Source organism: Lissotriton helveticus, chromosome 2_1, assembly GCF_964261635.1.
Source record: "Lissotriton helveticus chromosome 2_1, aLisHel1.1, whole genome shotgun sequence".
NCBI classification, from domain to species: domain Eukaryota; kingdom Metazoa; phylum Chordata; class Amphibia; order Caudata; family Salamandridae; genus Lissotriton; species Lissotriton helveticus.
The window spans coordinates 603,900,642-603,927,568 of NC_136059.1; the positions used below are offsets into that span (position 1 = coordinate 603,900,642).

Sequence of the window (26,927 nt, forward strand, 5' to 3'; positions counted from 1 at the left end):
CCAGAGGGATTTCCTTTCCTTGAATTCAGCCTCTGTAGCTAAAGAAGAGCTTCTCCAACAACCAAGGCTGTTTTTTTTACTCCAAAATGAAGATCTGATGTAATTTCAGAGAAAGTGAAATGAAATAGGCACCGCAGTGGGAAGGTCAAAGTCGGTACCGGCACAGTGCAGATACTAGGGTGCATGCACACAGGGGAGCACACCAAGTACCCCCGCTGCAGGCATCACCAGGCCTTCAGGCAACAGGAGGCCCAGTAGGGCCCCCTCCTTTGTTTTCTCTCTGCCACGGCTTTCATGGAGGAGGATCTGCTATGGAAACCGTGGCAGAGAAGAAACTCGTAATATGCTTGGTGGGACCGCGGAGCCCAACCAAGTACATTGTGGCCTAAACACCACCGCACCACCACTGGTGTTTTTCTTTTAAAAAAAAAATGTTTTTATTGGTATTTTGCATAGTAACAGTAAATTTTCCGTCAAATGCAATACAATAACATTCTCAGTGGGCGTCACCACATGCGGTGTCACAAACTTCCTAAATCACATATTTTGATTCTCAAATCTCCTCTGAGACAGTTACAGCATAGTTTCGCATATACCAATTTTCAACTATATAGAAACTTAACATTTAACTTATCCCTCCTCCCTCCCCCCATAAGGTTGTGTTATGTCGTACCATCTTTGGGAACAATAGGAGATACCACTTTTGTGTGTTTCATATTTCTATACTATCCTCGGTTACTAGAAAGTCCCCCAACGCCGCCACAACTACCATTTCTCCTTGTCTTGACTGGGCTACATCTATCTTCTCCCATCGGGAGATCATCCTTTTTAAGTATATCTGTTATCATGAGATACCAGGCCCTCGCATTTTTATCAAGCTTGTCATCTCTTCTAACTTTTTTCATTAGAGTAAATTCCGCTGTAGCCCATTCGTGTACATCTTTTACCCAGCTCTCAACTGCGGGGGGATCTAGACTCAGCCGCTTAATTGCTATTCTTCTTTTTGCTAACACCAACCCTAATTGAAGAAATTTTCCGCTGAGTGTTTTGTTCTTGGCTGTGGGGAGAAGTCCCAGGATAACCGTTCTAATACTAAGTGGTATCTTCCATCCTGTGGCATTCTGCAAACTGTCTATCACTTTTCTCCAATAGGGCGCAAGTTCTGGGCAATCTCACACCATGTGCACAAAGTGGGCGCCTGCAAATCTGCATCTAGGACAATGACTTGGACGTTCTGGGTATATTTTATGTAATACTCGCGGGGTCAGATATGTTTGATGCACGATGTTGTATTGTATGAGTTTGAACCTGGTGTTATAACTGATCAGTTTGACCCCCTCATGCACCTTCTTCCATTCTATCGGTGTTAAGGATTCTTCCATTACAACGTCCCATTTAATATGAATTGGAAAGGGATTGGTGGGGGTATCCTCAACAAGCGCTTTTTATATGTGTGAGACTAGTCTATGCCCTCCCGTCAAGTTGGATATCAACTGCAGGACCGTTGTAATGGATGGCTCCTGCGGAAATGCGGGCCATAGGTCACGGCAACTACAGAGATTTTCGCATATTGTAGGTATTGCCCTTTGCCAAGCTCAAATGCGTTCTCTGCCTCTTGCTATAAACCGTTGAGCGGTGTATAGGTCCCCATCATGTGGCAGCCTCCCTCTATCCATTTGTTAATTGTCATTGTTTGCCCTATCTGTTTGAAGGGCTGCACACTCCATAATGGTTCATCTGGGGCATAGGGCCCTCTCTTTACTACCTTCTGTACTGCTTTCGCCCAGATCCTGATCCCTGGTGGTTGTGGCGGTCCAAGGGCAGTCTGACCAACCGAGTCATAATAGGGTGGTCGGAAGACCACCACCGCCGTGCCCCCGTGATTCTGGTGATCCACGGACTGCCAGACTCGTAATAGGCTCCTAAGGCTTCAGGGTTCTGCCTGTGTTCTTAATAGTCCATTATGTTTGTGTGAGTGTTGGGGCGGGGGGGTGGATTCTGCTGTGGGCGTTTACAACCATAGATGTAGTGTAAGGGGGATGTATTGCCCAGAGTCCATAATTCTACTTTGAAGGCTGGCTCCCTTGCCAGTCCATGTATTTAGTCATTAGTAGGTGTATTGTGATACAGAATCTACCATGCCAGAAATGGAAAACGTTTGTTAGATTTGTGAGTGAAATTAATATAAGAAAAGTGATATTTCTTTCCGAGATTGTATATATCTGAAACAATTTGTAGGTTCGGTGGCTGGTGCAACATTTTTATGAACTTAATGAATTCATACAGAACTTGTGATATATAGTGGAAATTTCAATTCAACATTTGCAAACGCCGGTAGCTAAAGGATGTATTGGTTTCTAGCATGTTTAAAAATAAAGAAGTCTTTTGGAAGCTTCCAATTTGGCCGTCGCAGAGAAGTACTTCCTAATAGTGATCCCATTTAACTCCTTGTTTTAGTTACATTAATTGGATTAATGGTGCAAATGATCCTAGTCTGATGTGGACATTTCAGAAGCGTCTTACAGATTGGTTGAGTAAATTGAATAGTGACATATCGGAGAAATAATGGAAAAGGCACTTTTGTACCAAAAGTACAGGAAGATATTTAATGTCAGTGAGTCTAATTCAGTTAAAACTGTGTTTCAGAGTTACTCTGGACATCCTAGAAGATGATGTCTAAAGCCATTAGAATCCGATATCTGTTGGAAAGGTGTTTGTAACTACAGACATATACCTACAGAGTGCCATAGAACATTACAAATATGGTAGTCTACGTTAAATGACCTTAAAATAATTTTAAATTATCTATTGCATGATAATGAAAATGTCCAAATATATCCAATATATATACTTTAATGTTTTAAATATTTTTGTCTTCGAAATCTTGGCTTGGTAATAGCGTAATCACAATTTCATTTAATTGATTGCAAGGATTTAGACTTTTGAAGTAAATTGTTTTGTAGTTCTACCTCTTTTTTGACTGGTAAAATTATACCCACAAGCCATTTACACCACCAAAATGTTGGTTGTAATTGTGCTTGTGAAAATGTGCATAACCATGTGTTAAGCGAGTTGCACCCCTGCCTTTTACCTCTGTATTTAGTGCAGGGCCTTATTGCCCTCCAAAAGTTCTATAGACTACAGACAAAATCTGCATGCTTCACTTGATGTGGATTTTGCACTCTCGAAAAGAGAAATAATACACTACTTATGTTTGAAACATGATTTGACTCGTGCTGAGCTTTCCACATCTCACCTGTAAGCCTGAGTCTAGACTGTATACTAAAGAATCCAAAGCTGTGTGCCTCAGAAAGGGGCCCTGGATTCTTACAAATTGTAAATTGAAATAAAATATGTAAACTTTTGCTGAAATCACTCTTTCAAAATGGGTTATGTGCTGATGTAGATTTAGCCTCCCTCCTTACTTTCTCCTGTATCTACCAAGTTAAGTGCCCCACAGAATTACTTTCTGTTTTGGTCTTCATTTGTCATTTCACCCGGACCACTGTCTAATGTCTCAGAAGTTAACTGCTACGCAGATTTACTCCACAGAATATGATTACAAGCAGGAGGTCCATGCTCTTACGCTAGTGACATACCTATTGTATAGCCTCGTGTTTCCCTTCCCTTAGAAATAAGACAGTCACCTGCAAACTGTTCTTTTTTCACAGAATCATGGAAGGAAGGGACTTTGGATTATTTTATCAACAATAAGCAGATTAAAAGGCGAGATGGGGCAGACATTATCTGGTATCATGCGGCAAACAGCAAGTCACAGTTGAAGGATGCATTAACAGGTAAATTTAACAAATGCGTATTAAACAACACTTGTTATTATGTGATAACTTACTACTATATCTATAAAATAGACTATGTGTGAAATTTGTAAGGGTTGGATTAACCAGATTTTGAATGAGGAACAGTTTTATGCTAGGGGATTTCAAAGTTTTACAACACAAAATGTACAACATAGAATGTAGGATGTGTGCAGTGATCCACAAACGATTTTAAAGCAATGGCGTTTTCGTCCCAATTTTATAAATGCACAAATATTACTTTTCAAAGAAGCATGCATTGTCTACTGCCTGCCTAGCATTTGTTTAACAGCTAGCATGCTAAGGACGTGCCCGAGCTGTCCTCCGCACCAGTGTGTAGGCGCTGAGGATGGCTCCAGCACGTCCTGGTACCAGAGACAGGAAATCCCTCTGGTGCGAACACCAGAGGGATTTCCTTTCCTTGAATTCAGCCTCTGTAGCTGAGGAAGAGCTTCTCCAACAACCAAGGCTGTTTTTTTACTCCGAAATGAAGATCTGATGTAATTTCAGAGAAAGTGAAAGTGAAATAAGCTGATCGGCTCATTCCACATTCATTTCATCACTGCTCGGGGGATATCTCAGCCCCCGAGCACTAATGCTGATGGGAGAGGTATCATTGGAAAGAGGAGAATCTCCTCTTTCCAGTGGCATCTTGCCCTAGTGGATCCCTGCTTGGGGATTGCAGTAGGAGGGCAATTCTCAAGCTGGGATCCACCCACTAGACACCAGGGGTGATTTTGTTTGGGGAGGGGCTACACCCCTCACAGTGGACTACCGCTCCCCCACTCCCGGGCCCAAAGTTTTTTCTGACCGCTCCCCCCAGGCCAGATTTGATGTTGTTACCTCCAATCTGTCCCCAGGGGGCAGAAAGCCCACTAGACACGAGGAATTGTTTTTGGTGTAAAATTGGTGGTGGTACGTCTCCCAGGCATTGGGCCTAGACACCACCCACTTAAATAATCCCCAACAGTCTGTCTGCCCCAGGTTGGGGCAAATAGGAGGTATTTTCCTCCAATCCGCCCTGCCTCAATGGGTGTAGAAAGCCCACTAGATCCTGTGGCAAGGCAATACATTTGGAGGGGGAGCAACTAATGCTCCCCCAGGCCCAAAAGTCTTTCTGTCCCGCCCCAGGGACATATTAGAGAACTTTAACTCTATTCTACCCCGCTGGGTGGGGCGGAGAGCCCATTAGACACCGGGGAGTTGTTTTTATTGCTATCAAGTGTGGGGTTGGCCTACCCACCAGCTCACACATTGAGCCTAGTTTCACCTCCACTCTGACCCCAACAGTCTTTCTGCCCCTGTGGGGTCTAAAGCATCCCCATCTTTATGGCAAGAAGGATAATTTTGATTTTGATGTTTTTAAATTATTTTGGGGCTACTTTACATATAGGTAGCAGTGGTGGGCTACATCCCAATATCTTCTTATTTCTGTGCTGAATGACTGTACTTTTCAGACTTGGGTCAGCCACCACTTGGGGAAACCTACCAAAACCAGGCCTTTCTGAAAAGTAAACACCTGGGATAGTCCAAGATGGTGTGCCTTGTGTAGATGCAATGACAGTTTCTTACACACAATACCCTGCAGATCTCAAACTGTGACTACAATTGCAAATTCTCCTTGCATTTCTGTGACATAAACCTCCAGAAACCTTAGGGATCCCCCAAACATTCCCACCACTCTGTTTTCCACCACTTAGCCCAATAAAAATGTTACCCCACTTTTATGGCTGGGTCTAACACACATGATACAAAATGCCCCAAAATGCAAAGTGGAATCCTACCAAATCTCAGACATTTCTGAAAAGTAGACATCCAGGGGACCCCAGGGTGGTGTGCCTCGCGTGGATCACACAACATTTTCTTACCCATAAAGCCGTGCAAATCTCAAACTTTGGCTAAAATTGTACATTTAATTGTAGTTCTGTTACTTGACCTAGTGCCCCTAACCGCCACTAATCAAACCATGGTCAGTGAGAGTTGCCCTGCAAGACTCCCATCAACCAGGTAGAGGACTGGTTGCCCAGGTTCTTTAGCAACATTATTCAATGTGTGAACAATATTATTATTGACATTTTTTAGTACTGGTGTTAAATAATAGCCTCAGTGACTTCATGCCTAGTAAACATGAATAATGATATGGGGGTAAAAGATCTCTTGATTCCTTGGAGGGTAGCATTTAGAGGAATTTAAACTCACGAATATGCAATCAATTGTTATGTCCCTGTTCTATGGCAGGCTACAAGATTTTACAATTGAAGAAGCAACAGAGTAGAATAAGAACAAACCATGCACCATTGCAGGCAGATCGTCTATGACACAAACTATCTAAGGTGGTAGAGGAATCATTTCAAGGACATCCTGGCAAATTGTAGCAATTCTGAGCCAATCGAGATCTAAACCCTCATCTTTTGCTATTTCGCAGGAAGAATGGGTGCTATATATGGGTCAATTACAAATTACCAAGTAAATTAGGATCAATAGAGAACCTGTCTATATCACATTCTTTTGCTCCCTTGGCTCTACATACTGAAAAATGTATATCTGCAGTAAGGTATTCTAGGGCAGTGGGAATGGATAAAATCCCTACTGTACCGAAATCGAATGCGAAAGGTTAGGGAAGCATCCTAAAACCCCTATCTGCATACAGTTATTGCTCTTGTAGTATACCTGCATCCTGGACAGGGAATATAATTCTTCCGTTACATAAAAAAGTCCTAAAAATAAGCCCCAAAATTACAGACTGATGACTCTATTAGACTCAGTAGGTAGGCTTTTTGCTACTAGTATCCATAAACATCTCTCTTACTGGGTTGATAGGGAAAATATCCTAAAGTGCTAACAATCGGCTTTAGAAATAATGATCTACAGTGGATAATATAGCGGTCCTTCAGATAATTTTGGGCAAGTACACAAAACAGAAAAATCAACCTATTTATGCTGCCTTTTATTACGTTTTTTGCAGCCTTTGACTGGGTTGATCATCTCCTTCTTTGGGAAACACTAACATGGATGGGTTTACATTTGACTGTTCTGAGACTAGTAGTGGGGCTGCATACATCAACCTTGTGTAAAATCTTGTTGAGGGGAGCCAGTGGGCTCCGTGTGCTGATTAGAACCGAAAATGGCAGAAAGCAAGGATGCATCTAAGCTCCTTTACTCTATCAATAACTTTTCACCAGAGCTGGGAACTTTTAGGTGCCATTCAAGACTTTATGTCGATTACCTAAATATATTGGATTTGACTCCCATTGGCCTGCCAAGAAATCTAAATGCTCTGCACGAATTTACAGAGAATTGTTTTTTAAATCAATGTACATAAGAGCAACATTTAGGTTTTTTTCTGAAAAAAGGAAACATTGACATTCATCTGGAGAATTGGGGGGAAAATATCAGATCCTTATCGTGGCAGAATTTTCTTCCAGAATCTAGATACAAAGGGCCATAATATGTATCAACATTCCGTTTTGCGATTCCTAAATAGCGATTTTTAAGGAATCGCTATTTAGAAATCGCAAAATGGTATGTATGTAGAAAATCGCTTTTTTTTAGCGATTCCTTAAAATTCCTTAATTGCGATTAGCAAATTGCTAATCACAAATTGAGAATATTTTCAAGGGTGCAGGGGTGTCCAAAGGACACCCTGTTGCACCCCTGAAATCTGCATGGGTGCACATGTGGCGCACATACATGCCCTAAGGGCATGTATGTGCGTCACATGGCACTTCGAAAAATGAAAAAATATACATTTTGAAAGGAATTCGCAACTTACCACCAACTGGAAGTTGGTGGTAATTTGCGAATCCTTAAGGCCAATTAGCTATTTTTTTGGGCTTCTTGCATTGCCTTTAAGGAATCGCAAATTTTGCGATTCCTTAAATGCAATCGCAAGATAAGGAATTGCAATTTTTGCGATTCCTTATTTTTCAAGCATATTTGCTTGATACATACCATTGGTCCAAATTGCATTCGCAAACGCCGAAATTCTGCGAATTTCGGCGTTTGCAAAGTCAATTTGGCTTGATACATATGGCCGAAAGTCACATATCGTATGCAATTGTTCAAAAGCCCCAATTCAAAATGGAGCGACAAATATATTTTATAAATCTGTTGGGAAAAAAACGTCTGGTAAAGATTTTCCAATCTTTGTTCTACGTAATAGAATGTTCTTCTTATAAACATCTGGCATAAGCACAAAAAATAGAGGGATTGCATGGACAACCCAATGGGTATCATACCTAAGCCTGCAAATCCACTCCATGCCGAAGACTGCTGAGTGTAACTATCCTGCAGCGCAGTAGACTGCATAATCTGATTTACAATCTTGGAAAGGCGGTCCAATATCTTGGCTGGGTCCGTTGCCAGCAATCAAGATGACACTTCTGCCAAAGATACTTTATATAATGCAAATCCTCCCCTTGCAGCCCCGCATACCATTGGGAAGCTGCAGCATTTGGTTGAAGATTATATATGGGTTGGTAAGAGGGCACATATGGCGCTGAAATACGCGTAACTCGCTGTGGCGGATGGAGGTTTGGGCACCCTCCACTTTGTTTAGTACTATCAGGAGGCTCAGCTCAGGTATCCGGTGGAATGGAATAGGCCCGCACTGAGAAGCACTGGTGCTTTATTGACCAAGCGATAGCAGGGATCCACATCTAACCAGTAGTTAGGGCAATAATTAGGACCTGGTACAGAGTTCAATTAACAAAGAATCTTTCCACCCACATATTGCCACAAACACCCATCTTCGGAAATCCCGACGTTCCACCTCCTATGCAGGGCACCACGGTCCTCTCTTGGCAAAAGGCCAATTGAAAGAGAGTGGGGGACCTTTTGACCACAACGGCCTAATGGATTTTTCGCATGTCCAGTCCAACTATGGCATCCTGTCTAATGAACACTGACAATATGTTGCCATTAGACACTGGGAGACCCAGCCTCACATACGCCCAAATGTCAGAAGGCACTTATGCTTTTTGAGAGGTGACTCCTCACCCGCCACACGTACAAGGGTCTCCTCTCAGACATCTATGCCTTCTTGAACGCACCATGGTTGCCACTAAATCTCCGGCCCAGCAGCAATGGGATTGGGAGTGTTAATGCTTCTTACCCCTAAGAAATGATCCGACATATTGCACAGAGCCTGCACGTCCGCATATATACCCTACTTAAATTAACGCACTACTGGTACTTTTCCCCAGTCAAAATTGCTAAATGGAAACACAAAGGAGATGACGGATGTTGGCAACATTGCAGCGTTCCAGGTATACTGACTCATTGGACTGATGTTCTGGCAGATATTAATTAGATGTACAAAACCGACATACCTAAGTTCCCCAGTTATGTTTTGCTAGGTCTCCCTAAGAGCCATTACAATAGCCCTTTGTGCAGCCAAGCCGGTCATTTTGGCCAAAAGGGGCACAGACAAGATAGCAACCTAAGTGGATTGGCTGCGTAAGCTTTGGAAACTGCTTGGCATGGAGAAACTGACATAGATAATAATCTGCAACAGTTTGACAAGACTTGCGGTCTCTGCCTATGATTTTTAGTACAAGGTTTTAGGGAACGTGTGCGCCCCAGAAGACAAATTACTTCGTCAGAGAAATAAATATTTACTTTTTCTCTAGATTATATATTCAAGGTAAGGCTGTCAAAGGCTGAGGGACATAAGGGACATGAAATCAAGTGAATAAAGTGACTGAGTGACATAGGTGAATCAACAATACACAAAGATATATACATATGGCATTAGGGGGGCGCGTCCAATTTCGCTATCAATTTAGTGTCTCTGGAGTAAGCAGAACGCTTTAATTATTATTCGGACCAGAAGACTTAATGTGGTGGAGACACAGGCTGAGACTAGGATTTTCTGGGGCGAAAGATACCATCACAGGTCTGCAAAAACGCCTCACTTCATTTGAAACACTTACGTGGGGCCCACCCACCTGTGTGGAGGATGCGGAAGGGAGGCTCGCCGCAATAACCTACACTTTGTGGTATTCCCAGAGGGCTGCGAGGGCTCAGACATGTGTATGTTGCTGGAACAGTGGCTCAAATCCTGGATTTCAAATGGGAAGCTGTCTTCATGCTTCATCCTGGAGGGACCTCACAAGCCCTGGCGGCCGGCCTCCTCCGGGCGCTCCCCCTCAACCAATCATAGCTCGTATCGTCAATCATCATGACAGAGATGTCATCCTGCGATAGGCCCGGATTCAGATAATGATCTTCCCAGATTATACTAAGCTGGTTCAGCAGCAGAGACAGTCCTTTACTGCAGCAAAATCACGCCTTCGGGAACTCCAAATCCCATATATGCTGCTGTTTCCAGCTCGTCTCCGAATTACCTATAAGAATAGCACCATGTTCTTTGATACACCAGAAGAGGTATTCCAATGGACAGACAAGCCTCGGACTCGAATTCATCCTCCGGGGACGCTCGCCAGACTCTGACCAACAAGGAAAAAGACAACTGGAGGACAGATCACGGTCATCCTGGTGCTCCCGCTCCCAGAGCAATAAACAGACAGGTTCACAAGACAAATGATTGGGATAAAGTATCATACCAACATCTTCTTCTTTTTTTTTTTTTTTTTTTTGATAATCAATTTTATTAAATTTATAACAACATATAAATTCATTGGTTGCAGATCAATAATCATCGGGATAAGCATGACAATGCATACAGTTGACAGGGAGTTGACCATGAAATAAAATAAAGGCAGATCATCAGGGTGGTAGCATATTGGACCATTTACCCCACACTTTACTGAATAAGTCAGGGCACCCCCGGGCTTCGAATAGGGCTTTCTCCTGGATCCCACACCAGTCCACTCCTCTCCTCCAACCTTTTATAGTAGGCGCCTTAGCCTGGGACCAGTGCGCTGCTATGTCTCTCTTGGCCACTGTCACAGCTGCCCCCAACAGGCGCTTGTCCGCCCTAGAGCCATCCAAGCCGTGAAACACCCCCAACAACATACACATCGGATCATGGGTAACCTCCCATCCCAAGGCCTGCGTGAGCTGACGCTCCCCCCCCCCCCCAAAACGGCGCCAAAGCCGGACAGCACCATACCATGTGATAAAAATCGGCTGGGGCGGAGGCACATCGTGTACATGCTGGAGAGGATTTCAGCTGTGTCTGGAATAAACGTGTCGGTGTGAGATATGCCACGTGCAGGTAGTAAAGTTGAACCAGGCGCAACTTGGAGGATGTGGTCAGGGTTTTGGGCGCCATAAGGGCATCCCTCCAGTCCGCCTCTTCTAGGGGGCCCAGCCAACCCTCCCATCGAACCCTGAGTCGATCTAGGGAAGCGAGACCATTGTTCACCAGGGACCGGTAAATACAGGACACTCCCCCCTCCTTCCTAGATTTCCCATCATCACCTGAGCCTCCAGCGGGCTGAACTCTGGAAGGGAGACAGGGGGTGCGACATGTGTATGAAGGGCGTGTACTTATAAAGTTGGGAGTGTGGAAGGGCATGGCGCTGCTGCAGGTCCGCAAAGGAGCGGATGTGGTCCCCCACCCAAACATCCCCGAGGACTGAAACTCCGATGAGGTCCCACCGTCGGAACCCCTGCAGGGACAAGACATCCTGCCACCAGGACCCGTGCCAAAATGGCGTCTGCCGAGTGAGTTTCCGGTCCCACCTCACGTGGTGTAGGGCCGTGCGCCAGGCCAGAAACACCGTCCTGGTGACCGAGGGCAGGGCCTGTGGCACTGGGCTATCGTATAGAAACGCCTGGATCTGCGTGAAGTCCGACTTGCTGAGTTCCACGCGGTATGCAGGGTGGACCAGCTGCCTGCATACCAATCGTGGATGACCATGAGTTTCATGGCCAGGTAGTAGAGGTGGAGATTATTTACCCCCATACCTCCATCAAGGGGGGAAATATGACAGTGCGACAGAGATAAACGTGGTCTCCCCCCCTCCCCAGAGAAACCGGGTGAGGACACCGTCCAGCTCGCGGATCCAACTACCCGGGAGGTGGACAGTAATGTTTTGCAGTATGTAAAGAAAACGGGGGAGGACCATCATTTTGAAGAGTGCACTCCTGCCCAGGGGGTTAAGGGGGAGGGTCTGCCACCTCTTGATATACGCCTTCATCCGGACTGCCAAAGGCGTAACATTTAAAGCCCATTCGAGTTGTGGCAGAAGAGCTACCCAAACGCCAAGGTATTTGACCGAGTGTCTCCTAAGGGGGATGTCCGACTACCAGTCATAGCAGCCTCTGGAGGGATGCAGGGGGACCAAAGTTGACTTCGCCAGATTGAGGCGGAGTCCAGAGACCCGCTCAAAAGCGAAAAGGGCTGCCTGGCACCTGGGGCCAGAGCTATGTGGGTCTGCCAAATAGGGCAGAACGTTGTCCGCATATAGGGCTATGTTATCAACCTGGCTCGAGTCCCAGGCCCAACCCGAATAAGTGGGTCCTGTCGGATGAGGGCCGCCAGGGGTTCCATCGCCAGCGCAAAGAAGAGTGGCGAGAGCGGACACCCCTGACGCGTACCCCTCCGCATCGGGAATGCCTCAGAAAGCTCCCCATTAATGAGTACTCGGGCTCTGGGATTAGTGTATAAAACTCTGATCAGATGGCGGAACGAGGGACCGAAACCCATCCTGTCCAGCACATCCTGCAGATAATCCCAATTCACCGTATTGAATGCCTTCTCAAAGTCTATGAAAAGCAGTGCCAAGTACGAGGTTAGGCGACCAAGGTGGGCCAGAGCCAGGTGGAGACGACAAATGCAGTGGCGAGTGCCCCTGGCAGGCATGAACCCGCACTGGTCGGGGTGGACACGGTCTTGCAGGAGGGGTCAGAGTCTCTGAGCCAAGACAGTGGCGAAGATCTTTATCTCCGTATTGATCAGTGAGATCGGGCGGTAGTCCACACAGTTCAGGGAGGGCGGCTGCCTCTTCGGAATAACCATTATCGTGGCGACATCCGACTCGGGCGGGAATGTCCCTGTCTCCGCCACATGGCGGAAAGGATCTACCAGATGGGGGGCCAAAATATCCCAAAAGGCCGCAAAGTACTCTTGAGGGTACCCATCAGGACCAGGCTTTTTACCGGGGTGTAAGAGCGAGACAGCGCCCTGGATTTCCTCCAGGGTTAAGGGGCGGTCCAGAGCTTCTGCAGTCTCTTGAGAGAGACACAACAGTCAGGTACCAGTCTCGTCCAGCAAGTCAGCCAGAGAAGCGCCCGGGGAACGAGCGGTGTAGAGGGTCGCGTAGTAAGCAGCAAAGGTTTGTGCGATGGCTGAGGACGTCACTTGGAGGGCCCCGGTGGTCGAGCGGACCTCAGGAATAATACGGTTGACTCTGGGATAGGACACAAGGTTGTGGAGGAGCTTGCCATTCTTGTCACCCCACCCATAAATACGGGCAACCGACAAACGACAAAGCATCTTAGCAGATTCCAACAAGATCCGACGGATCTCCTCGCGTACCACGGCTAGTTGTCGGGAGGAATCCCTCGGGTCGCTAGTGAGTTGAGCTGCTTCCAGCTGTGCCGCCCGGGATTCCAGCTGGACAAGTTGGGCCATCTGCTCCGACCGTTTCGCGTGGACCAGTCCCCTGGCCACCCCCCGGATAACGGCCTTGCTCGCCTCCCACAGCGTCCCCGGCGAGGGAATCGAGCCCGTATTGGTGGGAAAAAAAGTGACGCAACTCCTGACCAAGTGACTACACTATCGCAGAGTCCTGCAAGAACCAGGCGTTTAGCCGCCAAGCCGCATCGTGGGCCCGTCGGAGGGAATCCGAGACGGAGGGAGATGGGAGAGTGGTCTGAGATCCCCCTGGGATGTATCGCAGCCCCGGAAACCAGCTGGCAGTCTGTGGCCGGCATCAGGAGAAGGTGATTTAGGGAGGGAGTATGATGGGCTGCCGACGTGTGGGTGTACTGTTCCCCACGGGGGTTCCAAACCCGCCACACATCACAGAGACCTAGGGCCGAGGACCAGCTTGAGAGGATCTTCGCGGAGGTGACACGGGCTCCGGATAGGGTCCCCGTCGTATCGCGCAGGGGCTGCAGAACGGCGTTCAAGTCCCCCCTACCACCATAAGACCCTGCCCTAGGAAGGAGATCACTTCTGTAAGGTGGCGAAATGTTGGAGGCAGGAGTGGGGGCGGAATGTAAAGGCATAGGAGGCTCAAGGGGCGCCCCTCAATGGTGCCCGAGACGGCCCTGCGCATCAGACTCGGCTTTGGCCAGGGTAAAGGGAAGCCCTTTCCTCAGCAAGATGGCCACCCCCCGGGAGCCCCGTGTAAAACCAGAGCGCCAGACCCTGTCAAATCCATAGCGAGCTAGAAAGTTGCATCGTGTACCCAGGAGGTGCGTCTCTTGGAGGAAGAGAATGTCCGGCGTGTGGCGGTGAGCAGCGCGGAGGACAGCCGTGTGCTTAATTCGGTCCAAGAGGCCATTGACATTCCAGGAAAGGATGTGGATAGGTCTAGTGAGGGTGTAAGTCATCTAAGGGAATGGACTGTGGAGGGGTGGATAACTATGTGGGACCTTACCCACCCGGAGGGGAAAACCCACCCGAATCCGAGCTCAGAAACGGAACCATGGAAATTGGTGATCTGCTCATCAACTGTGAAAACCAAGGAAGGAGGGAACTTAACTACCGATAGGAACCCCCGATGGCGGCCCGTAGGCGCCCAAGAATAAAAAACTGATGGAAGATGTGATCTGCGTGTCAACTGTGGATCAATCAGAGAAACATACAGCCTGATTCATCAAGCCGAAATCGGCTCGCAAAGGGCCAGATTCTGAGAATCTGGCCCTTTGCGAGCGCTATTTTTGCATTTGGGATTCATCATCCCAAATGCAAAAATCGGTAATAGCGATTTCGCTATTTTGCGAGGAATTACATTTAAGGAATCTCTATTTGAGATTCCTTTAAATGCAATTCATCATCCATTTGAAAATTGCGAATTCGCAATTTCGCCCCGCTATTTACCGCGAGGTCAAACCTCGTGGTAAATAGCGAAAACTTAGAAAAATGCTTTTAAAAGCATTTTTCTAAGTTGCATGTTGCACACACACATGTCCTTTGGACATGTGTGTGCCAACACCTGTTTCAATTTGCATTTAAGGGGTGCTACAGGGTGTCCTTTGGACACCCCTGGCACCCTTTAAATTGCTATCTTATTTGCGATTAGCTAATTGCTAATCGCAAATAAGTAATACTCCCCATTCATTCCTATGGGCCCTTTTGGCCCATAGGAATGAATGGGGAGTTATTCCTTATTTGCGATTAGCAATTTGCTAATCGCAAATAAGGAATGTGTAGGAATCGCAATTCTTTATGCAATTCCTACATGAATCCCGTTTTGCAAGTCCTTAATAGCGATTCCTTATGAATCGCTATTAGGGGCTCGCAAAACGGGAGATTGATGAATCAGGCTGTTAGTTACCAAGAAGAACTGCAACCAGCGGCCCGTAGGCGGCTAAACAAAACAAAAAACTGTCGAGGAACAACGGTCCCCCGTCCCTCCCAGCCCCCCCAACTTCCCCCCACCCTACACTTCCTGAGTGGAAGCATCTGTCGCCCCAAAACCCCAACTACTAGCTACACCACAAAGAGGTGATTCGCTACTCTAAAATGATTAACAACAATCAGTCAGGAGCATGGCTGAGTTGGACCCCCCTCCATATATATACGGATGCATGCCCACAATGGATAAGCATGGAGTGGATAACAAAGAAATCACAAGATGGTTCGAATCCAGGATGGCAGTGAGAAGGTAAACCCTGGCCGGGTCTTCCAGCGGAGCCAAGGGAGAGCCCCGTTCACGGGGTCAGAGATAGGCTCGCTATATCAGGTCCTGAAGGGTGGAATGAAGGCATACAACTTGGAACACTGATCACACCCCCTCCTCCCCACCAGAGCCACTGATCACAGGGCTTCCAGACAGATCCGAGTCCAACAAGGCCCTCCGCCGGGTAACGTCTCATCGTGGGGCGCTACCCATATCAATAAGGGAAGACACCAGGGTATGGGAGGAGGCCCTCTGGCTCAAGGTCTGAATCGGGGAGCGCCAGGACAGTTTCCCCGGCGACCGAGAGTTCCCCCCGGCAGTTGCCCCGTCGTCTGGATCCAGTTCAGTGCAGTGCCACTGCGCCTTGGGTACCTCCTGGCCGGGTTGGGTCGTCGCTTTCAGGGCAGGGGAGGGGGCCCCACCAGGTAGGAGGGGCCGCTCTTCCGTAAGCCAGGTCCATGCCACCTGTGGGCTGTCAAAGAAAAAAATGTTGTCTTGAAAAAACACCTTAAGGTGAGCCGGGAAGAGGAGTCCATAACGGAGGCCCATGGCCCTGAGTTTTTGTTTGACCTCGTCGTAAGACCGGCGTTGTGTTTGCACCACCCTCCCAGCAACGCAGCGCACCGACCCGCTGCCCACCTCAACCTCGGTCCCGTCGTCCCTCGTCCACGTGGCCCGACACAGCCGCCGACGGTTGCGGAGGGGAAAAGGAGGCTCACACAGCAAACCCCCTGCCTCTTCACCTCCTCCGGATTGTGGCGCAGACTGCCCCCGGCTCCAGGCGCCACTGCAGCCACTTCGGCGGTCACCTCACCCAGGGCCTGGCATCCACCCCCACAGGCTTCACGTCCCGGACCCCTCCTCTCGGGCCGCCGGCGGGTGCAGAAGCGGCACGGCAAGCGGGAAGCGCCGCACCCGGCGCCACCCGGTAGCAATCTCCTCCAGTCACCGCCACGCCGGGGGACCTCAGGCACCGCTCCGCCGATGCGCACCGGAGCAAGCCCTCTGAATCCACGGGCACCGGGGCGGGAGGTCACTCCTCGGGTCCGGGCCGCAGCTCGATCCCTCGCCTCTGGTACAAGCCGCCGCCGTCAGAATGAGCGCAGGTGAGCAGGGCGGGAAGGGAGCAGCCGAGAGATCAGGCCCTAGGAGCAGGCAGCGCGGGGACCGCCATCTTGAAGAAGGAAGGCCGCCCGGAGCAGAGGGCCAGTGAGGGCAATGCGGACACCAGGCAGGCCCCTCGAGGGGTCAGGGCGATGCCGGCAGGATGTAGGAGTCGTCCCTGAGACTCTGGGACATCGATGGCCGATATTAGTGGGCCAATGCGAGGCGGATGACGGAGGGGGTCCGGAGCACTCTTAGAGTGCGACCGCCATCTTGACGCCTCAAGCCACGCCCCCATGCCAACATCTTAGGCAACAGGGTGTCTGCATATATGAACCTGGATCAACATGCTCATTCGCCAGCACGAACTGAGTGCTACCATTTTGAACTGACTATTTAAGATCCTTGTGAGTGATGGCATCGATGGGGCCTTGTTGGACTCTTTCAGCCTCCATCCTAGTTGGGGTGGACGCTGTATACCTTCCGTGACAGATACTTCAGTGTTTCTTGAGGTATTGGGTTGGGCTACACTGGGGGAGGGATGGGGAATTGTGTTACTGTTTATAGAATTGTTATATTTAATATTCTACAATACCCATTATTGCATTCCCTTTATCTGACGCTTGTGTCATGTATGCCACAACTATACAGGCCATTCAACACGACCGTACGTCCAAACTATACCTAATGGGGGACGTTAAGCTGGTCACCTAGAATGTGCAAGGCCTTCACGACAAGATCAAACGTGGGGCAGTCCTTCAACATGCGAAATGTCTCGGGATAGACGTCTTACTATTGTAAGAAACACATTTAATGGGGTCTAAGGTTCCTTGTCTCGCCCGTTATGGTTATTTGCATGTATTTCACTCCGGCTTAACGAAGGGGCTCTAGAGGCATGGCTATTCTGATCCACCGTAGGCTCTCATTCACACATAAGCGCACATGGGCGGACACAATGGGCAGGTATCTCTTCATCCAGGGCACAATCAATGGAGAATCTGTTGTTCTAGGTTGTGTATATGCTCCGCCATTTTATCACGCATTTACGGAACGCATTGTTGACACCTGGAGATAACTACCCGACATGCCTGCTCTGATTTGGGGTGACTGGAATTGTGTTATGCACCCCGACCTAGACAGGTGTCGCCCAACGTCCACACAACGCACATTGAGAGAATCGCTTATTCAGTCCATGGCGAATGCTTTAGGGTGGTCAGATACATGGAGGACACTACACCCCGATACCACAGGGTATACATACTACTCGGCTGTCCATGAGTCGTTCTCCAGTCTGGATCACATATTCATAACCAGGGAATACGTACATCGGCTAGTCGGGCTTAAATCCTGCCTAGAGGCCCATCAGATTATTCCCCAGTTCAGGTGCAGGTACAGATGGGTCCCAGAAGGTCTCCAATGCATTGGTGGCTATTGCCCTGGAATAGGAAGGTGGATTTCTGAATATTTGGTTACCCCACCTTTTTGCCTAGTGTTTTGCTGGTTTTCAACTTAGTTGGCCTGGGATCCTGCTATTCAGGGCCCCAGGGTATCTGCTGTCCCTATAAAATGGACTCCATGTACTTTAGGTACCTACCTGATTGGGTATTGGGTCACCTCTGTAAGCCCCGGCATAGTGTACCATAGGTACCCAGGGCATAGGTGCACCCAAGGCCTGCCAGGGGCTGCAGCATGTATTATGCCACCTCTGGCTGGCCATCCTAACTGACACCACAGACTGATCACTCGGCTAGGGTAAGGTAGTGTAATCACCCCTTACTTAGATATAGTATATCTATATCTACCTTATATATATATATATATAGACACATAGTAACTTATAAGTCACTCCTATGGCAGGCCTTAACAATCCTGGAGGCAGAGTGCTTGGTTTTATGTGAGAGGGTGCCCTAGCATGAGCTGAGCCCCTCTGCAGCTTTTGGAACCATCTCCTTATAGCTGTTCTATGATATAGCCATACCATATTCTCTTAAGTGCATTATAATCCTCGCGGTTAATGCTAACTTTGGTTTGGCTTTATCAAAACATGTCGTGTAAGGTGTCAAACACTTTGGAATACTACCCCCCCCGCCAATTCTGGTGGCGGTGGTAGCATTCCACCCTTCTAGAGGGAAAAGAAACATGTATGTTACTGGTTTACCCGGTTAAAGTTAAACAGAGCCTCAGCATCACAAAATGGATGCTGCTGCCCCAACACAAGTCTGACCTCCTGCAGATGGGGGAAACTCCAGCAAGGGAGACCTGGACAATAGGTTTCCTGTTGAGGGAAGTGCTAGCACCTCCCCAGACAGCCTGTAGTGTATTGGAGCAGTGTGGGTTGAATGGAAAGATGCTTTTCCAGACACTGCCTGGGGCACACAAGGTGCTCCATGCATAGTCCGATTCAAACCAGTTGCTGGGGCACTCCAGGCCCGCTCTGGCGCGCAACTGGACAAAGGGAAAGGGGTGTTACTACCCCCTTTCCAGGTCCACCCATAGGAGGGACCTAGTAGGTAATCCAGACCATTTTCTTAGTATAAAGATAGGTGCTGTGTCCCAGGACTTTAGATTATCCTGGAACGAACAAAAGTCTTGGACCTTTGACGTTCTATTTCGACTAGAAGACTGAAGACATCTCCCTTGTGGTCTAGGAGTGACCACCCTGTGCAAACAGGCACCACCAGTAACTTGCCGGTCTGCTTTGTCGACGCTCCCGACGGATCCTGAAGACTCAGCGACTCAGGAACTGGACTCTCAGACTTCTCTGACTCCGACCCACACCCACAGCAAAGTTGAGACCCGTGGCAGACACGAGAGACATGGGACCGGACACCCTGGACATCCTGAATTTTGCTAACAGTACAACTACCGAGGCACCCTTGCCGTTGTGCATTGGGGTACAAGAAGCCCCAGACCTGAGCTCCATTTGCACCGAAGCTCAGCCCTCCACACTCCACGAGTGCCGCGCGGGGCCCGCTCTTGCATTTCAGCTCAACGCGTCTTCCCGGTTGCTAGCCCGTTGGCTAGTGAGCCCCGTGAAGACAAACCTTTGACACCAAACTGCTTTCCTGGTTGCTTCAGGCTTGCTTCAGCTTCCCTGCAAAGGAGAAGCTCCCCAGACCTTGCTGTTCTGACTTGAAGCCAATCTTGACTTCCTGTGTGGATTGCGTTTGCCAAGGCTTGTTGGGTCCAATCCAGATACCGACACCGCAGTCAACTAGATCCTTCGCGGGACAGCTCGAGTCCAGCTCCTGGTCGTCGTCGACACCTACTGGTTCTCGTGGCTGCAGAGACAAGCTTCACCTCTTCACCTGAGATCATCGCAACATCGCCTGGTTCCTTCCCGGTTCCTTACTGGTCACTCGCTAGTGACCCAGACTCTGTCCCCCCTGCTTTCAGGTTCTTCAGTTCTTCGATCCACCCTTGGATCCACCCGGAGACTCTTCCTTTGGCCGCCTGCAGCACTTCTTTTGCAGATCTTCATTGAAAGCATCGCTGAAACCCGACACGAAAAGACACCTATGCCCCCGTTTTTCCTGGGTGAGGTAACTCGAGTACTCCGGTGCTCCCGTGGGTATTGACTCTCCAAGTGTCCTAGTTTAAAGGGGTTTTGTTGTAGTCCATCTGGAAGTGCCTTAAAAAAGTAACTTTGTAACTTCTCCGTTCTCCATTATAAGTCAATGGTAACTCGCGACTGTGTTTAGACACTGCATGCGTCTCCCGTGGGTCTCCTACTTCCTAACATTTGGTTGTCTAGTGTAGCCCCAGCGATTCCCTAGGCCCTAGGCCTATTCACTATTCCTGAAGTGGTTCTTATACCACTTACTTAGTATATGGTTTGTGAGGCCCTTAGGGCAAAACTGTATTTGTGCAACTTATCGTATGCTAATTGAGTAACTTTGTGATGTACTTCGATCTCTGACCTCATGAAGAGTGCAGAGGGGTTGTTTTAGAAATAAATACATATATATTTGATATATACCTTGTGTGGTGTCCTTTCATTTGGTATTCAAGGGATTATAATTGGTAAAACAGCTTGCTTTACATGCTCTCTAAAGTCTTAGCCTATGACTGCTGGTCCATGCTACCACTAGGATAGCTTGTCTATAAGGTTGACTTTACAACCACCATCAATAAGGGTCGTTTAGACTGGTGCAAGGTGCCCACTAGAATAGTGGACATCATATGCCAGGCTAACTTCTCACATTGGTGTGCAGCAGATGGGATAAGAGCTTGCTGTTGTTTTACCATATTATCTTAAGATATCATTTGAAAGACCACATTAAGGTACATGTAGGTACATATGAATCAAGTTTTTATAATACTTTAAGTTCTACTGAACTTAGCAGTTGTAGAGGAAAGGGCTTAGCACACCCTGATTACAGCTCCTAGAGAGGTTCTATTAGGAAACCATTTAGTGTAGGTAGGTGCACACACCACACCTGTTATGTTATGTTAAATTAGCTCTTCTATAGCGCACGGCTACTCGGAGGAGTGTCCCGGCGCTTTGGCGAAGAGTGAAACAAGGTTAGGTACAGCATAACAGTGATCCAGAAAAGACACAGATTACAGAGTGAAAAGCCAGGTCTTTAGCTCCTTTCTAAAGGCTAACAGATTGGTCATCAGTCTTAGGAATCGAGGGAGATCGTTCCAGCACCGAGGCGCAAGGTACCGAAAAGAGCGACCTCCGATTCGAGAGCGCCTAATGGAAGGAACCACCGCTTTGGCCTCGAAGGCAGACCTGAGAGCTCTTCTGGGGACATAGAAGGCTATCCGCTTACGGAGATAGTGAGGACCAATTCCGTGGAGCGCCTTGAAAGCCAGAGTCAAGGTTTTAAACGTGACTCTCTTGGCCATCGGAAGCCAATGGAGTTGCTCCAAAAGCTCCGAGGCCCGCGCCCTCCGGGGAAGTCCAAAGATGGCTCTGGCCGCCGAGTTCTGCACCACCTGCAGACGGGCCATCAAATATTTAGGAAGGCCCAAATAAAGCGCGTTCACGTAATCGAGGCGTGATCCTATCAAGGCCTGCACCGTTATTCTTTTGTGATGAAAGGACAGCAAAGGGAGAAATTTTCGTAGCATCCTGAGGATGCCGAAACATTTCCCCGTCAGCCCAATGATCTGAGGTCTCAGGGAAAGGTCGACATCGCACAAGAAGCCAAGATTCTTCGCCTTTACTGCAACCGTGGAAGGAGGGGACATGTCACACGGCCACCATGACTTCCAAGCCGGGTCGGGAGAGCAGCCGAAGAAGAGCAACTCGGATTTGTCTGAGTTGCACTTCAGACTATGACCCTGAAACCATTCAAAAACGGCTTCCAGGCATTCCCGAATCCGCCCGCCGTCGAAATCCTCCCCCTTGCCACATGAAAAAAGAAGCTGCGTATCATCCGCGTAGGAGATGATCTGGGCACCAAAAGACTCCGCCACCGCCGCAAGAGGGGCCATATAGATATTAAAAAGGGTGGGGCTCAGGATGGACCCCTGAGGAACCCCCACCTCGAGCGGCGGCATTTCGGCGGAGAACGGCGGTGCCCAGACCACTTGCCGGCGGTTGGTCAGGAACGACTTAAACCAATCCAACACCGTCCCACGAAAGCCTATCTCCCAGAGTCTTAAAAGGAGACCGGCGTGGGGCACGGTGTCGAAAGCCGCCGACAAGTCCAGCATGACCAAGATGGCTTTTCCCCCTCCATCCAATATCTCGCGGATAGCATCAGTGATCTCAAGAAGAGCCGTCTCCGTGCTAAAATTAGCACGGAAGCCCGACTGAGAGTCGTGCAGAATGTTATTACTCTCTATAAAGGTGGAAATAGAGAGGTGCACGTGCTTCTCGATCACTTTAGCCAGCGAGGGGAGGAGGGAGATTGGTCTATAGTTCGCATGTGCAAGAGGGTCTAAAGATGGTTTCTTCAGCAGCGGGAGGATAAGGGCATGCTTCCAAGAATCAGGTACCTCTCCGGAAGACAGGGACACCTCTCTAGAAAATGTCCTTGGAAGCAGGCCCTAGTGGACCTCTTCAAGAAGACACCCAGAGGGTGCCCTCTAAGTATGACTCATTCACTTTTAATGAACTTAGAAGCCTATGTGCAGTCAGATTATTGGACAAGGACAGAGTCCAACCTTCAACCACCTGGTAGACATCTTAGTGGGTCAGGACATAGAAAACGCATCAAACACAGAAAACCAAGGTAGTAGAGAGGGGGGCCATCCATCCACAGAAGAGAATGTTGGGGAGGATCCAGCACTATCTGATGAGGAGGTGGATGATGACCAGGATGAGGTTAATGAACCTATCCTGGGCAACACAGGACTATCTGGAGGTGGAGAGGGCCTTGGAGGGCCCCCTCCTAACCTACCAATAGGCCTACCCATAGGCACAGAAGGCAAGTCACTGTCCAGTGGCTCTGAGCATTCTGATGACTCAGTAGGGTCTGATGCCTCTGCTCTAAGGAGGATGACTCCCCTTGAGAGGAGAGAGCACAAAGCTAGGATGAAGGAAGTAAATCTTAGGATCAACAGGCAAGAAGTTGCCCTTGCAAAAGAGACCATGGCTCTTGAAAGAGAGAAAAAGTTAAGTGGGTTAGAACCCACTGCTGGCAGCAATATCCCTAGAGGGAAGGAAGGGTCTCATGACAATAGAAACCTGAGCAAGATTGTCCCTCCCTATCAGATTGGGGATGACATCCACAAATGGATAACTGCTTTGGAGAGGGCTTGCAAAGTACAGCAGGTACCCCAAAGTCAATGGGCAGCAATCTTGTGGCTCTCCTCTTCAGATAAAGGCAGAGATAAGCTTCTGACAGTAAGTGCAAAGGATGCTGACAACTACTATGTCCTGAAGAGTGCTCTGATAGATGGGGTTGGCTTAACCACTGAGCAGTATAGGTTGCTGTTCAGAGACACCCAGAATACACAGACTCAGGACTGGACTGATTTTGAAGATTGTGCTACTAAGACTCTGGAGGGCTGGTTATTGGGCAGCAAAGTACAAAACTAAACAGGATTGTATAATTTGATTATGAGGGAGCAGATCCTTAATAATTGTCAAAAACAGCTTCTACATCAACACCTGGTCGACTCTGATCTCTCCCCAAGAATTGGGAAAGAAGGCAGACAAATGGGTCAGAACCAGAGTGAGGCCTACAAATCAAGGTGGTGACCAGAAGAAAGATTCTACCAAACCTCAAGAGAAAGGTGGGGATACATCTAAGGACAAATCCACTACAGGGCCCCAAAAATCCTCTGAGGGGGGTGGGTCCCAAACTCCTTCCTCTAATGTTAAGAAACCTTATTGTCATATATGTAAGCAACCTGGCCATTGGAAAACTGACAGCAGTTGCCCAAAAGCCAACAATAAGGAAAATATTCCTCCAAGTAATACTCCAACACCTCCTGTTCCTGTTACTACTAGTAGTAAACCCCCAGGTGGTGGGAGTGCCCCCAACAATTTGGCTGGGTTTACTTGGGGAACCCAGGTAGACTCCTGCCTAACCAGGTCCCCTACTACAGCAACTCTAGTCTGTGAGAATGGCATGGGGTGTGCCAACTTTACTGCTTGTCCCCATACCTTGGGCAAGTACAGACAGGAGCCCCACATCAATGGTCAGAAAGCTGAGGCCTATAGGGACACAGGGGCTAGCATCACTATGGTGACTGAGAGACTAGTCCCCTCAGAACAGCCTTTACCTGGGTTCACATACCAGGTGACCAATATTGATGGAGTGCAGAAAGAGTATGCCATGGAAGTAGTAAATCTCAGCTGGGGAGGTGTCACTGGCCCAAAGAGAGTGGCAGTGTCTACAAACTTGCCTGTTGATTGTTTACTGGGCAATGATCTAGAGATCTCAGCCTGGGCTGAGATAGAAAAAGAAATCCATTCCAAAATGGTAGGCCTTCCTGAAAAGGGTGGTGGGGCTGTGATGGTCACAGACCAAACTCAAACAGATTGTTGTGTTGTGAAGCCTGAAATTATGGATCACCCACTCAGACAGAGAGCATTGGGGAGGAAGAAAAGTCTCCCTCCCACAAGACATTAGGTGAGGGTCAGCCTCCTCAGGGAACTGACCCTACCCCTTGTGAAGGAACTGCCCCAGAGGTAGTCAGGCCTGGCCTGGCAGAGCCCCTGATGTCAGTGGACCCTTCCGAGGTGGTACCCAGTCTGGAGTTGGTAACCTGCCCCTCTCTACCCTGCCTCAGTCAGCCCAGGGCTGTAGAGGTCAGGGAGGCCAGTGGACCCAAAGGGCCCCCTGTCCAAAGGAACCCCCCATCAGCAGATTAGGGGCACCCAGTCTAGCAGCCCTAGCCAGGTGAAAATTCCTCAACCCTCTGAGGGATCTCCCTTACCCTTAGGTAGGAACCTCCCCCAGATGGACTCTGTTGGGCACAGGCAAACCTGGGACCAAGTGACCCCAAACCTGACCTGTCCCTCCAGTGGTCCAACAAAAGGGACTCAGTCTCCAGCTGTAGGCAGCCAGAGGTTGACCCTGAGAGCACAGTGCAACTCAGGCATGGAAAGAAAGGCATACATGGTGGATAGTGATTGGAGGAAGCTGAGCCCTACATTAGTGGAGCCTCACTTCAGTACTCCATCCCAGCACCAGCCTTTTACTTTGCCAAAACACACCACAGCTAGAGATTCCCTATGGTGGAGACCCTCTGATACCCTTAGGGTGAGGCATTGTTTAGTGGACCATGAGACAGGGGGTAACCATGCTAGTGCAGGTACTTCCTTATATGGCCACTTAGGCAATATAGGCTTACCTGGACAAGGATAGCCTTATCTCCTTTCGTTTGGGGGGTGGGGGGGCTGTGTAGGAATTTGTATATCTGACTATATGGTTACCCCAACTTTTTGCCTAGTGTTTTGCTGGTTTTCGACTTAGTTGGCCTGGGATCCTGCTATTCAGGGCCCCAGGCTATCTGCTCTCCCTATAAAATGGACTCCATGTACTTTAGGTACATACCTGATTGGGTATTGGGTCACCTCTGTGAGCCGCTGTATAGTGTACCATAGGTACCCAGGCATAGATGCACCCAAGGCCTACCAGGGGCTGCAGCATGTATTATGCCACCCCTGTCTGGCCATCCAAACTGACACCACAGGCCGATCACTCAGCTTGGGTAAGGTGGTGTAATCACCCCTTACTTAGATATAGTATATCTATATCTACCTTATATATAGACACATAGTAACCTATAAGTCACTCCTATGGCAGGCCTTAACAATCCTTGAGGCAGAGTGCTTGGTTTTATGTGAGAGGGTGCCCTAGCATGAGCTGAGCCCCTCTGCAGCTTTCAGAACCATCACCTTATAGCTGTTCTATGATATAGCCATACCATATACTCTTAAGTGCATTATAATCCTCGCGGTTAATGGTAACTTTGGCTTGGCTTTATCAAAACATGTTGTGTAAGGTGTCAAACACTTTGGAATACTACCCCCCCCCCCGCCAATTCTGGCTGCGGGGGTTGCATTCCACCCTTCTAGAGGGAAAAGACATGTATGTTACTGCTTTACCCGGTTAAAGTTAAACAGAGCCTCAGCATCACAAAATGGATGCTGCTGCCACAGACACGAGTCTGACCTCCTGCAACTGGAGGAAACTCCAGCAAGGGAGGCCTGGACAATACGTTTCCTGTCGAGGGAGGTGCTAGCACCTCCCCAGACAGCCTGTAGTGTATTGGGGCAGGGTGGGTTGAATGGAAAGATGCTTTTCCAGACACTGCCTGGGGCACACAAGGTGCTCCATGCATAGCCCGGTTCAAACCAGTTGCTGGGGTACTGCAGTCCCGCTCTGGCGCGAAACTAGACAAAGGGAAAGGGGTGTTACCACCCCCCTTCCCAGGTTCACCCATAGGAGGGACCTAGTAGGTAATCCAGCCCATTTTCTTAGTATAAAGATAGGTGCTGTGTCCCCAGGACTTTAGATTATCCTGGAACGAAACTCTTGGACCTTCGACGTTCTATTTCGACTAGAAGACTGAAGACATCTCCCTTGTGGTCAAGGAGTGACCACCCTGTGCAAACAGGCACCACCAGTAACTTGCCGGTCTGCTTTGTCGACGCTTCCGACGGATACCGAAGACTCAGCGACTCAGGAACTGGACTCTCAGACTTCGACCCACAGCAAAGCTGAGACCCGTGCCGGACACGAGAGACGTGGGACCGGACACCCTGGACATCCTGCATTTTGTTAACAGTGCAACTACCGAGGCACCCTCGCAGTTGTGCGTTGGGGTACGAGAA

At 48.6% G+C, this 26,927-nt stretch overlaps 1 protein-coding gene across 2 annotated transcripts in view; it reads left to right on the top strand.

Moving 5' to 3' along the window:
* FAM151B (family with sequence similarity 151 member B) overlaps window positions 1–26,927 on the top strand; it is a 564,366-nt gene that overhangs the window by 16,019 nt on the left and 521,420 nt on the right. For both annotated transcript variants that reach the window (XM_078675308.1, XM_078675309.1), the window contains one exon: window positions 3,672–3,797. In XM_078675308.1, the coding sequence (XP_078531434.1) occupies window positions 3,672–3,797 (126 nt within the window). The remainder of the gene's footprint in view (window positions 1–3,671; window positions 3,798–26,927) is intronic.